Source organism: Bombina bombina, chromosome 4 (genome assembly GCF_027579735.1).
Source record: "Bombina bombina isolate aBomBom1 chromosome 4, aBomBom1.pri, whole genome shotgun sequence".
In the NCBI taxonomy this organism is placed as follows: domain Eukaryota; kingdom Metazoa; phylum Chordata; class Amphibia; order Anura; family Bombinatoridae; genus Bombina; species Bombina bombina.
In genome coordinates, this window is record NC_069502.1 from 769,755,085 (window position 1) to 769,771,130 (window position 16,046).

General features: G+C 38.4%; 1 protein-coding gene across 1 annotated transcript in view; it reads right to left on the reverse strand.

The window, feature by feature from the left end:
- LOC128657843 (centromere protein J-like) overlaps positions 1 to 16,046 on the reverse strand; it is a 150,557-nt gene that overhangs the window by 7,370 nt on the left and 127,141 nt on the right. The window contains exon 16 of the mRNA XM_053712265.1: positions 12,858 to 12,942. Coding sequence (XP_053568240.1) covers positions 12,858 to 12,942 — 85 coding nt within the window. The remainder of the gene's footprint in view (positions 1 to 12,857; positions 12,943 to 16,046) is intronic.

Sequence of the window (16,046 nt, forward strand, 5' to 3'; positions counted from 1 at the left end):
ACCCTAACCCCCCCTAACTTAAATATAATTTAAAATAATCTAAATAAAATAACTACAATTAATTAAATTATTCCTATTTAAAACTAAATACTTACCTGTAAAATAAACCCTAAGCTAGCTACAATATAACTAATAGTTACATTGTAGCTATCTCAGGGTTTATTTTTATTTTACAGGCAACTTTGTATTTATTTTAACTAGGTAGAATAGTTACTAAATAGTTATTAACTATTTAATAACTACCTAGCTAAAATAAAGACAAATTTACCTGTAAAATAAAACCTAACCTAAGTTACAATTACACCTAACACTACACTATAATTAAATTAATTCCCTAAACTAACTACAATTAAATACAATTAAATACAATTATCTAAATTACGAAAAACAAACAAACACTAAATTACAGAAAATAATAAAATAATTTCATTTTTTTAAAACTAATTACACCTAATCTAATCCCCCTAATAAAATAAAAAAGCCTCCCAAAATAATAAAAATCCCTACCCTATACTATATTACAAATAGCCCTTAAAAGGGCCTTTTGTGGGGCATTGCCCAAAAGTAATCAGCTCTTTTACCTGTAAAAAAAAATACAATAACCCCCAACATTAAAACCCACCACCCACACACCCAACCCTACTCTAAAATCCACCCAATACCCCCTTAATAAAATCTAACACTAACCCCTTGAAGATCACCCTACCTTGAGACGTCTTCACCCAACCGGGCAGAAGTGGTCCTCCCGACGGCCAGAAGTCTTCATCCTATCCGGGCAGAAGAGGACCTCCAGACGGGCAGAAGTCTTCATCCAGACGGCATCTTCTATCTTCATCCATCCGGAGCGGAGCGGGTCCATCTTCAAGACATCCGACGACTAAATGACGGTACCTTTAAGTGACGTCATCCAAGATGGCGTCCCTTCAATTCCGATTGGCTGATAGAATTCTATCAGCCAATCGGAATTAAGGTAGAAAAAATCCTATTGGCTGATCCAATCAGCCAATAGGATTGAGCTCACATTCTATTGGCTGATTGGAACAGACAATAGAATGTGAGCTCAATCCTATTGGCTGATTGATTAGTCGTCGGATGTCGGATGAAGAGGATGCTCCGCGTCGGATGTCTTGAAGATGGACCAGCTCCGCTCCGGCTGGATGAAGATAGAAGATGCCGTCTGGGTGAAGACTTCTGCCCGTCTGGAGGTCCTCTTCTGCCCGGATAGGATGAAGACTTCTGGCCGTCTGGAGGACCACTTCTGCCCGGTTGGGTGAAGACGTCTCAAGGTAGGGTGATCTTCAAGGGGTTAGTGTTAGGTTTTATTAAGGGGTATTGGGTGGGTTTTAGAGTAGGGTTGGGTGTGTGGGTGATGGGTTTTAATGTTGGGGGGTATTGTATTTTTTTTACAGGTAAAAGAGCTGATTACTTTGTGGCAATGCCCTGCAAAAGGGCTATTTGTAATTAGTATAGGGTAGGGATTTTTATTATTTTGGGGGGCTTTTTTATTTTATTAGAGGGATTAGATTAGGTGTAATTAGTTTAAAAAAATTGTAATTATTTTATGTAATTTAGTGTTTTTTTTCCGTAATTTAGGTAATTGTATTTAATTGTAGTTAGTTTAGGGAATTAATTTAATTATAGTGTAGTGTTAGGTGTAATTGTAACTTAGGTTAGGTTTTATTTTACAGGTAAATTTGTCTTTATTTTAGCTAGGTAGTTATTAAATAGTTAATAACTATTTAATAACTATTGTACCTAGTTAAAATAAATACAAAGTTGCCTGTAAAATAAAAATAAACCCTGAGATAGCTACAATGTAACTATTAGTTATATTGTAGCTAGTTTAGGGTTTATTTTATAGGAAAGTATTTAGTTTTAAAAAGGAATAATTTAATTAATTGTACTAATTTTATTTAGATTATTTTAAATTATATTTAAGTTAGGGGGTTGTTAGGGTTAGACTTGGGTTTAGGGGTTAATACATTTAATATAGTAGCGGCGACGTTGGGGGCAGCAGATTAGGGGTTAATAAATGTAGGTAGGTGTCGGCGATGTTAGGGATGGCAGATTAGGGGTTAATAAAATTTAACTAGTGTTTGCGAGGCGGGAGTGCGGCGGTTTAGGGGTTACTATATTTATTACAGTGGCGGCGATGTCCGGTCGGCAGATTAGGGGTTAAAAAATTTATTTAAGTGTTTGCGATGTGGGAGGGGGCCTCGGTTTATGGGTTAATAGGTAGTTTATGGGTGTTAGTGTACTTTTTAGCACTTTAGTTAAGAGTTTTATGTTACAGCGTTAGCCCATAAAACTCTTAACTACTGACTTTTAAATGCAGTACGAGTCTTGACAGGAGAGGGTCTACCGCTCACTTCTTCCAAGACTCGTAATACCGGCATTAGGCAAGTCCCATTGAAAAGATAGGATACGCAATTGACGTAAGGGGATTTGCGGTATGCTCGAGTCGCAGAAAAAAAGTGAGCGGTACACCTGTACCTGCCAGACTCGTAATACCAGCGGGCGTTAAAAAGCAGCGTTGGGACCTCTCAACGCTGCTTTTTAACCCTAACGCAAGACTCGTAATCTAGGCGATAGGTAGGTGTCTGATGCACTAATGGTAGGAAATAGTGCTGCCATCTAGTGCTCTTGCAAATGAATAGCATTTTTACAAAACTGCTGCCATACAGTGCTCAAGACATGTGCATACTCCTGAGCTTACAACCCTGCTTTTCAACAAACAATACCAAAACAAAAAGGAAAATGTGATAACAGAGCATGACATTTGAAATACATTTCTAATTTACTTCTATCTGAATGATGAAAGAAATGTCTCATTAAGAAAGGATTTTCACTAACAAATGTCTAGTCCTCTCTCCTTTTGACATCATACCACCTGTTACTGGTCAACCAGTGACAGGTCCACCGTCATAGACTTAGGATTTGGATAAACAACACTCATATTTTTTCTTGCATCTATAACAAACTCTTTTAAAATGCATTATATTGTATTTGTTTGTTTGTTTTTATTTTTAAAAAGATGATCCTGTTCTGAATAAAACTACATTTCCAGGTGGAAATAAATAGGGCTTTAAAATTTGTACTTATCAGCTAGTGAACAATCTTTCTGCGTTCACTTGCATTCCCTTTATGTCACAAAATCAATTTAAACAACTGTAACCTTTAACATTTTGTAATGCTAATAATAATAAAATTAACATTTTAAGTTAATGCTGTTTCATATTACCATGAACTCGCACCTAAATCTCCCCACATCCAAGGTCCCTATGCAAACTAGGGCCCCTTCTCAAAAGCAAGAGGGTCCTAAATACCCCCAAAAAGCTTCTAACTTGTTTTAAAAGTAAGATAAAAAAGGGAGACCAGGACTAGTCTCAGAATGATATAAGACACTGGTTTTCAAACCTGTTCTTAGTCCTCCCTAACAGGCCACATTTTGAGGATATCTGAACTGGAGCACAGGTGAAATAATCAGCTGATTAGTAACAATAGTTATTTTACCTGCTCTCATCCAAGGTAATCCTGAAAACCTGGCCTGCTGTGAGGCTTGAGGACCGGTTTAAAAACCAGTGATTTAAGAGGATTACATGAAACCACGCTGCTGCTACCTGGAAGAGGATGAAGATATGTAATTATCATATTTATTTGTTCCTGCTTTTAATGGGAAGGGTAGTTTTAAATGCTGGCGAGAGGGTCCATGATTTTGGGTGTGAGGGGATGTGGTGACCAGGTGAAGAGGGTCTAGACTAGAGAGGGTGGTGGAGGGGTGAAGTATAGAAAAGTTTGTTCTGGACACTATACAATTTATCCATCTGCTGCTGTCTCCAATGATATCATGACAAGTAAGCAAATTTCATTGACAACCATACATGCCCAAACAATAACTCAACCCTTAACCCCATTTTTTTCATAAAATGATGATGATCCAAAGTCTTCCATAACATATGGGATATATTTCCTGCCACTAGGAGGAGGCCAAGAACCCATATCAGAGCTTAAAATCCCTCCCACCTCCCATATCTCTTAGTTTTATTCTTGGCCTCGTAGGAGTTGGTTGAGAATAGGGGTGTTTCCAGCTACATGGTTACAGATTTAAATTTGGAAGCTCAGATCAATGTGAGACCCAGAGTCCCAAGGAATTATTATTCACAAAGAAGATAGAAGAGAGACTTCACAGCAGCTGAATGATACAGGGACATATGAATACCACATCCTTAGCCTTTCCCTGTGGGACACAGGTATTTCCTACTGCAATCCTTTGCGGTACCCAATACCTGTACTGGATGGGCTCTCTACTGGATACTGCATTGAAAAGAGTTTGACATGCCTGGTAAGCAAGTGGAGGGGTGCTGCTTAAGGTAAGTGCCTTTACATAACAGAGACACAACCCAGAGGCTATTTGTAGGTACTCTGACACAGGTAAGGTACAGCATATAAAAGAACAGACAATGGTAGCCCCACCCCCTCAGCTTCCTTTTCACAGCTCAGGAAATTATAGGGAAGTCATTTCTAAAGTACTTAGAAGGGATATGAAACTCAACATTTTTATTTCATGATTCAGATAGAGAATGCAATTTTAAACAACTTTCTAATCTACTTCTTTTATCAATTTCCTCTGTTCTCTTGGTATCTTTGGTTAAAAAGCAGGGATGTATGCTTAGGAGCCAGACCATTTTTGAAAACTGGAGGCAGTTTTGCAACAATGTTATCCATTTGCAAGACCAGTAGATGGCAGCAATATTTCCTGCAAAGTAGTACTACAGATGCCTACCTAGGTATCTCGTCAACACAGAATATCATGGGAACTAAGCAAATTTGATAATAGAAGTAAATTAAAAACTTTTTTAAAATTTTATGTTCTGTCTGAATCACAAAATAACATTTTTAGGTTTCATATCCCTTTAATGAGTATTTAATTTCTCTAAGCACTTCCCCTTGCAGGAGCTGCCAGGGAGTTACTTGGGCTAGAGTCTGGAGCCTGAGAGCATGTAATGCAGTTTCAATAAAAGTGTCAAAAGAGTTATTAAAGGGACATTAAACCCAAACATTTTATTTCATGATTTAGGTAGAGAATACAATTTTAAACAACGTTCCAATTTACTTCTATTATCTAATTTGCTTCATTCTTTAGATATCCTTTTTTTAAAGAAATAGCAATGCACATGGGTGAGCCAATCACATGAGGCATCTATGTGCAGCCACCAATCAGAAGCTACTGAGCATATCTAAATATGCTTTTCAGGAAAGAATACAAAGAGAATAAAGCAAATTAGATAATAGAAGTAAATTAGTAAGTTGTTTAAAATGGTATTCTCTATCTGAATCATGAAAGAAAAAATGTGGGTTTAATGTCCCTTTAAGCTTAGTGTTCTCTACCAATTGTATTGTTTATGTGTATGTCTGGTGTCTCTACATATTCTGCCATGACACACGATGGAACAAAATGAATTTTCCCCCACTAATATAAATGTTAACACATTAGAGGAATCATTTACTGATAACCCTCCCTGTACATACATACATTACATGTGTTTTACAAGCTTGTTCCACTATGTTAGGTCAACACCCTCTGTAAGAGCTATTTACCTCAAACTGAACATGCAATTCAGCCACAGCCTTTTACTTCCTCTAAGGAATTATGTACTGTCTATGTTGCCCAGGACCTAGTCACTTTACCCCTGAGTATAAGAATAGCTAGCAAGGCTATGGCAGCATATTTTGTGGATATTATTATAGAGTTTTATACTCTTATTAAACTTTCTGCTGATAAAGCACTACATGCTGTAAATACACAGAGGGGTAATCAATCATTCCTAAGGGTTTAGATTTGATAACATCCTCTATGCAGGTGTTCTTGCAAAGACCTTTAGGCAGCTGCACACATCAGCACATTCTTATGTGATTTACAGTGTACTTAATACACTGTAATATGTGCAATTATATATTGTACTGAACATAATGACATATGGTGCCATTACCATTTATTATAACTATCTGCACTATTAATACTTTTATTTCTAAGTTAATCAAGCATTGTATTCCCATCATTGCCAGGGGATGTAAACAGACAGTTTTTTTTATGTCAGTCTTCATTTAATATACTGTTGTAGATTTTATGTTCTTTGGAATGTTATTTGCAGTAATTCATGTACAGTTATGTACACTATTATTATATACAAATCTCTAGAAGCTGTTTATGTTTATTGCATGTGCAGCAGAACACATAATGATTTTTATATAGGCAGAAATTCTGTCTCTGCCTATATGCAAGACATATGTTCTATGCTATTAGTGTACACAATACTATAATATATGCTCCTCTAGGTATATACCTTTCATGCATATTACTCTGCATGTTTAATTCTAAATGCAGTCATGCAGAATTTCTCTGTAGTTTAGTACAACAGTGGAGATCCTTTAGAGATAACATCTATTGGTATCTCTTTTATAACTATGTTATCTGCAATTTATATCTATGCACAAAGGTTCTATCATGCAGATACTGAACGTTGATCATGAATATTTTCATTAACAGTGGAGATCCTTTGGATGTAAGATCTATTGGTATCTATTTTATACCTGTTGTATGTATGAACATACGTTTATCATGCAGATACTGAACATTATACACAGTCTCTGCTTATTCTGGACATGGATTTACAAGTATTTACTGTGTACCTGTTGGTCTATATGTGGTGCTTCTCTAGTCAGTAAGGCCACATGACAGGCTAAATATGTGTGTATGCTATGTTTTCCCCCCAACTGACTTGGATACGCAATGTCTCAGATCCGTGGGCTGTGGACATAGTATCGCAGGGTTACAACATAGGATTCAGATTTTGCCCTCCAAGGGGCAGATTTCTCCTGTAAAAACTATCCTCAAACTAGGTAAAGAGGGAGGCCTTTTTAAATTGCATAGGGGACCTTTCCTCCCTGGGAGTTATTGTACCAGTCGCTCTAGAGTAACTAGGTCTAGGATTCTATTCAAATCTATTTGTGGTTCCCAAAAAGGAGAGGACTTTCCATCCCATCCTAGACCTAAAGGGTTCCGTCCTTCAAGATGGAAACTATTCGTTCCATTCTTCCATTGGTTCAGGAAGGTCAGTTCATGACGACCATAGACCTGAAGGACGCATACTTACAGGTTCCCATTCTTAGGGATCATCACTAGTTTCTAAGGTTTGCCTTTCTGGACAAGCATTTCCAGTTTATTGACCTTTCGTTTGGTCTTGCTACAGCTCTCAGAATATTCACAAAGTTCTGGGAGCCAGTGTGGCAGTGATCAGATCCCAGGAAATTACTGTGGCGCCTTATCTAGACTACATCTTGGTTCAGGCGTCATCTTTTCAACTAGCAAAATCTCATACAGAGATGTTGTTGTCTTTTCTACGTTTCCCACGGGTGGAAGGTTAATCTGGAAAAAAAGAGTTCTCTAGTTTTAACTACAAGAGTGTGTTTCCTAGGGAGAATCACAGATTCCCTGTCCATGAAGTTTTTCCTGACGGACGTCAGAAAATACAAACATCTTGCTTCTTATCTTTCTCTCCAGACAGACTTTTCATCACGGGAGTGGGCTCTCCATCTGGAAATGTTCTCAAGGATATCCCTCAGGTGGGGGTTCCGGAGTTGGATCTGATGGCATCTCATCAAAACGCCAAGCTTCTAAAGTAAGGTTCAAGGTTAAAAGATCCTCAGGCCGCTCTGATAGATGCCCTGGCAGTTCCTTGGGATTTCGGTCTAGCATACCCATTTCCCCCGTTTGCTCTCCTTCAACGAGTCATTGCTCGTATCAAGCAGGAGAGAGCATCTGTGGTTTTCCTGGAGTCGGGTGAAAATTCCCCAAATTTTATCTTTTCTTCAGGATGGCCTGGAGAAAGGTTTGCCAGTCAGTACTCTGAAAGGTTAGATTTCTGCACTGTCTATTCTTTTGAACAAACGTCTGGCAGACTTACCAGATGTTCAAGCTTTTGTTCAGGCCCTGGTCAGAATCAGGCCTGTGTTTAAACCTGTTGCTCCTCCTTGGAGCCTTAACCTAGTTCTTAAAGTTTTGCAGCTGGCTCCGTTTGAGCCGATGCATGTGGTTGATATAAAATTGTTATTTTGGAAGGTTTTGTATCTCCTTGCTATTTCTTCAGGTCACAGAGTTTCTGAGCTTTCAGCTCTGCAGTATGATTCCCAGTACCTTTTTTTTTCATGCAGATAATGCGGTCCTTTGTACTAAATTGGGGTTTCTCCCTAAGGTGGTGTCGGATCGAAACATAAATCAGGAAATTGTTGTTCCTTCTTTTTGTCCTTATCCTTCTTCTTATAAGGAACATCTTTTGCATAACCTTAATGTTGTGCGTGCTCTAAAATTTTACCTTCTGCTACTAAAGATTTTCGGCAATCTTCCGCCCTGTTTTCTCTGGAAAACATAAGGGTCAAAAGGCCACTTCTACTACTCTTTCCCTCTGGTTAAGAAGTATGATTCGTTTTGCTTATGAGACTGCTGGACAGCAGCCTCCTGAGAGGATTGTGGCTCATTCCACCAGGGCTGTCTCCTCATCTTGGGCTTTCACAATTGAAGCTTCTGTGAAACAGATTTGCAAGGCGGCAACATGGTCTTCTTTGCATACTTTTTCCAAATTCTACAAATTTGATACTTTTGCCTCGGCTGAGGCCTCCTTTTGGCCTTTGTTCTCCCTCCCTGTTATTTCCGTGTCCTCTAGCTTGGGTATTGGTTCCCACTAGTAATTGGAATGACGTTGTGGACTCTCCATGCCATAGGAAAGAAAACAAAATGTATGCTTACCTGATAGATTTCTTTCTTTCTGGGCATAAAAAGTCCACGACCTCACCCTCTTTTTAAAAGATAATTTGGCAGATTTTTTGAGTAAACCTCAGGCACCTCTATACCCTTGTGTTTCTTCTTTTTTCATTTTCCTTCGGCTGAATGACTAGGGATTATGGGTAAGGGAAGTTACACTTAACAGCTTTGCTGGGGTGCTCTTTGCCTCCTCCTGCTGGCCAGGAGTTGAATATCCCTATAGTAATTGGAATGACGTTGTGGACTCTCCATGCCCGGAAAGAAAGAAATTTATCAGGTAAACATAAATTTTGTTTTTGTCCTTCAAGAGATCGAGAGTTTTGTTCTCTTTGAAGTAGAGTCCTCCTTACTGACCAGCAGTGCTATCTCATATTGTCAAAAATCCTTCAGAGACGGCAGCTTTTAAAAAAGTATTTGGAGGATATGAGAAGAATTGATCCCAGTACCAGTGCCACCGCAGGGTGACACTGGTACTTACAGTCCTGTCTTAGATTTAACAGCCCTAATCATGTTTGTCAGGGTTCCCAATTGTATAATGGGAACATTCCGCACAATTTTACCCTTAATCCAAAAGGGTCAGTTTATGGCTGCTATAGACATTGAGGATGCATATCTGCACATCACTATACACAGGCATCACTTTTAGTTCCTCAGGTTTGCATATCTGCAAAACACTTCCAGTTTGCCACTCTGTGTTGGGTACAATCTTGGTGGTGATCAGAATACAGGGCATTTCAGTTGTACCATATCTGGACGACATACTAGTGCAAGCCTATTCTCTGTCACTAGCTATTAATCATACTCACAAGCTTCTGTCTTCCTTCAAAGCCATGGTTGGAGAATCAATGTACCCAAAAGATCATTATATCCTGCTATAAGGGTAGCATTTATAAGACTCATAATAGACTCAATGCTTATGCATTTAGTTCCTGACGGACCTTTGCAAAATAAAGATTCAGAGGGCGTGTCTCTCCCTACAAAGGGCTCTATTTCTATCAGTAACTCAGTGCATGGAGGTAGTGGGTCTTATGGTAGCTGCTTCATACGCAGTTCCTTTTACCCATCTTCACTTGAGACTACTTCAATTGTCTATGCTACCTTAGTGGTCACAAAATTATCTACATTTGGAACAACAGATTGCTTTGGATTTCTCTGTCATACAATATTTTTCTTGGGGACACAAAGTCTTTCTTTGACCATTGGGACAACCTTCCTTCATCAGTCTTGGTCTGTTGTGCCGAAGGACGCCAGTCTCTCATGCTGGCAAGCGGTCTGGGTTTCTCAAAGAGTGCAAGGAGTTTGGTCTTCTCTAGAGGAAACATTAAATTCTGGAACTTTGATCAATTCTTCGGGCTCTTTAGCCCTGGACCCTATTGAAGAAGGAAAAGTTTATTAATTTCCAGTCGGACAATATCATGGCAGTGGCATACATAAACCATCAAAGGGGGTACCCGCAGTCCACTGGCCATGCAGGAAGTGTATCAGACTCTGTCTTAGGCAGAGAGGAATAATTGCTCCCTATCGGCAAATCACATACCAGGTGTCAACAACTGGGAGGTGGATCATCTTTGCCATCAATCGGTCCATCCAAGAGAGTGGTCTTTCCATTAGGACATTTTCAATCACTTAATGTTCAAATCGGGCTTACAAGTCATAGGTTTAATGGCCTCTCACTTAAATCACAAGCTTCCAAGGTATTGTGCAAGATCAAGAGATCCAAAGGCTCATATGATATACGCCTTGGTATGTCCATGGGAGTTTCATCTAGCATACCTGTTTCCTTTGTTCTTCTTCCAAGAGTAATTACTCAGATCAAACCGAAGTCAACATCAGTAATATTAATTGCTTCAGCCTGGCCAAGCAGGACATGGTATACGGATCTAGTGCCGATGTCCTCATCTCCTCCATGGATTCTTCCTCTTAGATAAGACCTGTCTCAAGGTCCTCTTTTCCATCAGGATCTCAAATCTCTTAATTTAACGGCGTGGAGGTTGAAGACATAGAGGTTTCTCAGATTCAGTCACTGAAACTTTGGTGCATGCCAGAAAGCTTGTGAGACAAAAGATTTATCACAAGATTTGGAAGGCATATTTTGATTCGTATTCTTCCAGAGGATTTTCTTGGTATTCCTTTAGGATTCCTAGAATCCGTCTGTTTTTACAGGATGGCCTTGACAAGGGGTTGTCCGCTAGTTTCCTAAAAAGTCAAATTTCTGCTTTATCTGTTCTTTTTTTTATAGGAAGTCGGCTAAACTTCCTGATGTTCAGACTTTTGTCCAGTTGTTAGTTAGAATTAAACCAGTTGTGAAACCTAGTTCTCTCTGTATTACAAGGTCCTCTTTTTAAACCAATGCATCCCATTGATATCTACTGTTACCTTGGAAAGTACTTTTCCAATTAGCAATCTCTTCAGCAAGGAGAATATCTAAGTTGTCAACCTTTTCTTGTGATTTTCCATTTTTAATTATTTACAACGATAAGGCTGTTCTTCATACTAAATATGATTTTCTTCCTAAGGTAGTTTCTAGGGAAAGTATCAATCAAGAAATGGTTCATTCACTGTGACCAAATCCTGCTAACTCTAAGGAGCAGCTATTACATAATCTTGATTTAGTCAGGACTTTGAAATTCTATCTCCAAGCTACTAAAGATTTCAGACAAACTTCTAGTTTGTTTGTTCACTTCTGTGGGACTTGTAAGGGGCAGAAATCTACTATGGTAGCATTGGGTTTTTGGCTCAAACAAATGATTCACAAGGCTTATTTGGTGACGGGAAAGTCGCCTTCTAACCAAAATACAGCTCTTTCTACAAGAGCAGTTGCAACATCGTGGGCTTTTAAAAATGATGCACCTTTGGAGAAGATTTGCAAAGCTGCAACATGGTCTTCTCTGCATACTTTTATCACTTTGATGTTTGTGCCTATTTGTAAAGCAGCTTTTGGCAAGAAAGTCCTTTAGGCCGCAGTGTCGGCTAAATAGGAACTGCCAGAAAAATTGTCTCACAATTTCTGTAACAAAGACCAACTGCTTGTTAGGGAGGACTGTGGACCATCATTTTATGAAAGAAAACAAAATTTATGCTTACCTGATAAATAATTTAATTCTGAAATGATGATAGTCCACAGGCCCCGCCGTTTAAATTTTTGGGCGACAGCTCTAATGACACCTCTACAGACCCTACTTTGTCCTTCCTTCCTATACTCGGCTATACATTAAACTAAGAGAGAAAGATGGGAGGTAGGAGGGATTTTTAACTCTGATATGGGTTCTTGACCTCCTCCTAGTGGTGGAAAATATATTGCATATGTTATGGAGGACTATGGACCATAATAATTCAGAAAAAATAATAATTTATTAGGTAAGCATAAATCATGCATAGTTTCTTTCATTCTTCACATGTTTATCTACCCAGAGGGCTTTGTTTCAGACTGTAGCTAAGTTACTCAGTTTTTGAGGCTTACTAGTGGATCTTGTGTTAAAGAGACCGTAAAAATATTAATGAACTTTCCAATTTACTCATGTTATCTAATTTGCTTTGTTCTTTTGGTATCCTTTGTTAAAGAGTATGCCTAGGCAGCCTCTTGAGCAGCAATGCACTTTTGGGAACTAGCTGCTGATTAGTGATTGCACATATATGCCTCTTGTCATTGGCTTACCTAATATGTTCAGGTTGGTCCAAGTAGTGCATTGCTGCTTTTTCATACCAAGAAAATGAAACAATTTTAGAAATTAGAAAGTTTAAAATTGTATCATTAAAAAAAATGGGTTTCATGTCCTCTTAGGTTATGTTTATGTTGCCTTTTCTTTATGGTTCTATTTGACACTTCTATACCTACATCCTAGAGTATATTCTTGATCTTCTAACAGCTTTAATAGGGTTCTCTTTATACCTATAAGAATTATATAATCTTCAACAAAAGTCTTTCTATGGTCTACAAGGTTGTTTTCTACTGCTGAACCTATGGTCCTTAAGTTAGCTCTCTTATGTATCAACTAGCACTCAATGACACAACCCTTGTGAAGAAACATTGTGAACATACCTATTTGTTTATTAGGGAATTGCAGCACCTCTAAACCACTAGGGTATGTTGTATGAGTAGTCTGAGCATCGGCATAATAATAGACCTGAAATACAAACACACATTAAAAAAAATAAAACATTATTTAAATGCAATTTGCAATCATTATGTAATAGTTAATTCTAAGTAATTTCTGGAATATAATATTTGTAAAAAAAACAAACATTGTGGCTTTGGTTGCCAAGTTTCACAAGTGATCACAATGCTTTTATTGTTTTGTTTGCTAAAACCCTGCGGCCGCAAAAGAGTTTTCAATCAAAAATTTCCTGAAAAAGACTTTTGTGTGCGTAAAGTATTGCTTTTTGAAATAGAAACTGGGAAGTCTCCTGAAACAGACACATACAATAGTGCAATCACATCTCTTAAGGTAACAGGAAAGATCTATTCATGTAATCCCTATGTTTATTCTGCAAAGCAAATACTCATTTGCATATATGACATTAACCTATTGTCGGCAGTATAAATTCTCAACGCTCATTGTCACTAACAGTACCGGCAAAGTTTTTTTTACCCCTTAACGACCACCACTGCAAGTTGTTTAGCCCTTAAGGATCAGCTCAGATTTACCATCACTTTACCTTATTTAAAATGTAAATTGTGACCCTGCTGCATTGCTACTTTGTATCTTCCTCAAAGACCCTTAAATGAGATTGTGCCTTCATAAACAGGTTTTTATAGGGGCCATGTCTCCATGCGCACTAAATACAAACTTTTTTATAGTGTCTTTTAAAGTGCTTGCACCTACATTATTGAACTCACGGTCACAAAGTCATCCATTGAGAAGAGAAATTTCACATACAGCAGTGTAAGGCTTTTTTTTACAGTAAGGACAATAAGGATATTGAATTATCTGCCTAATGAGGATGTAGTAGTAATATAAAACAGTAAAAAGATATAACAGTATTGACACTATAGTAGTTTGTTGATCCGAGGAGAAATCTGATCATCACAATTGGAAATCGCATCAATATGGGGTTTTCATATTCATATAGTAGTCTTTTCCCATATTACAGTATTTCTGCAAAGTAAAGTAATTTTCTAAAATACTTAGGCCTAGATTTAGAGTTCGGCGGTAGCCGTCAAAACCAGCGTTAGAGGCTCCTAACGCTGGTTTTGGCCGCCCGCTGGTATTTGGAGTCAGTGATTAAAGGGTCTAACGCTCACTTTACAGCCGCGACTTTTCCATACCGCAGATCCCCCTACGCCATTTGCGTAGCCTATCTTTTCAATGGGATCTTTCTAACGCTGGTATTTAGAGTCGTTTCTGCAGTGAGCGTTAGAGCTCTAACGACAAGATTCCAGCCGCCTGAAAAAAGCAGGAGTTAAGAGCTTTCTGGCTAACGCCGGTTTATAAAGCTCTTAACTACTGTACCCTAAAGTACACTAACACCCATAAACTACCTATGTACCCCTAAACCGAGGTCCCCCCACATCGCCGCCACTCGATTAAAATTTTTAACCCCTAATCTGCCGACCGCCACCTACGTTATACTTATGTACCCCTAATCTGCTGCCCCTAACCCCGCCGACCCCTATATTATATTTATTAACCCCTAACTTGCCCCCCACAACGTCGCCGCAAGCTACTTAAAATAATTAACCCCTAATCTTCCGACCGCAAATCGCCGCCACCTACGTTATCCCTATGTACCCCTAATCTGCTGCCCCTAACATCGCCGACCCCTATGTTATATTTATTAACCCCTAATCTGCCCCCCACAACGTCGCCGACACCTACCTACACTTATTAACCCCTAATCTGCCGAGCGGACCTGAGCGCTACTATAATAAAGTTATTAACCCCTAATCCGCCTCACTAACCCTATCATAAATAGTATTAACCCCTAATCTGCCCTCCCTAACATCGCCGACACCTACCTTCAATTATTAACCCCTAATCTGCCGACCGGAGCTCACCGCTATTCTAATAAATGTATTAACCCCTAAAGCTAAGTCTAACCCTAACACTAACACCCCCCTAAGTTAAATATAATTTTTATCTAACGAAATAAATTAACTCTTATTAAATAAATGATTCCTATTTAAAGCTAAATACTTACCTGTAAAATAAATCCTAATATAGCTACAATATAAATTACATTTATATTATAGCTATTTTAGGATTAATATTTATTTTACAGGTAACTTTGTATTTATTTTAACCAGGTACAATAGCTATTAAATAGTTAAGAACTATTTAATAGTTACCTAGTTAAAATAATTACAAATTTACCTGTAAAATAAATCCTAACCTAAGATATAATTAAACCTAACACTACCCTATCAATAAAATAATTAAATAAACTACCTACAATTACCTACAATTAACCTAACACTACACTATCAATAAATTAATTAAACACAATTGCTACAAATAAATACAATTAAATAAACTATCTAAAGTACAAAAAATAAAAAAGAACTAAGTTACAGAAAATAAAAAAATATTTACAAACATAAGAAAAATATTACAACAATTTTAAACTAATTACACCTACTCTAAGCCCCCTAATAAAATAACAAAGACCCCCAAAATAAAAAATTCCCTACCCTATTCTAAAATACAAATATTACAAGCTCTTTTACCTTACCAGCCCTGAACAGGGCCCTTTGCGGGGCATGCCCCAAGAATTTCAGCTCTTTTGCCTGTAAAAAAAAACATACAATACCCCCCCCCCAACATTACAACCCACCACCCACATACCCCTAATCTAACCCAAACCCCCTTAAATAAACCTAACACTAATCCCCTGAAGATCTTCCTACCTTGTCTTCACCATCCAGGTATCACCGATCCGTCCTGGCTCCAAGATCTTCATCCAACCCAAGCGGGGGTTGGCGATCCATAATCCGGTGCTCCAAAGTCTTCCTCCTATCCGGCAAGAAGAGGACATCCGGACCGGCAAACATCTTCTCCAAGCGGCATCTTCTATGTTCTTCCATCCGATGACGACCGGCTCCATCTTGAAGACCTCCAGCGCGGATCCATCCTCTTCTTCCGACGACTAGACGACGAATGACGGTTCCTTTAAGGGACGTCATCCAAGATGGCGTCCCTCGAATTCCGATTGGCTGATAGGATTCTATCAGCCAATCGGAATTAAGGTAGGAATATTCTGATTGGCTGATGGAATCAGCCAATCAGAATCA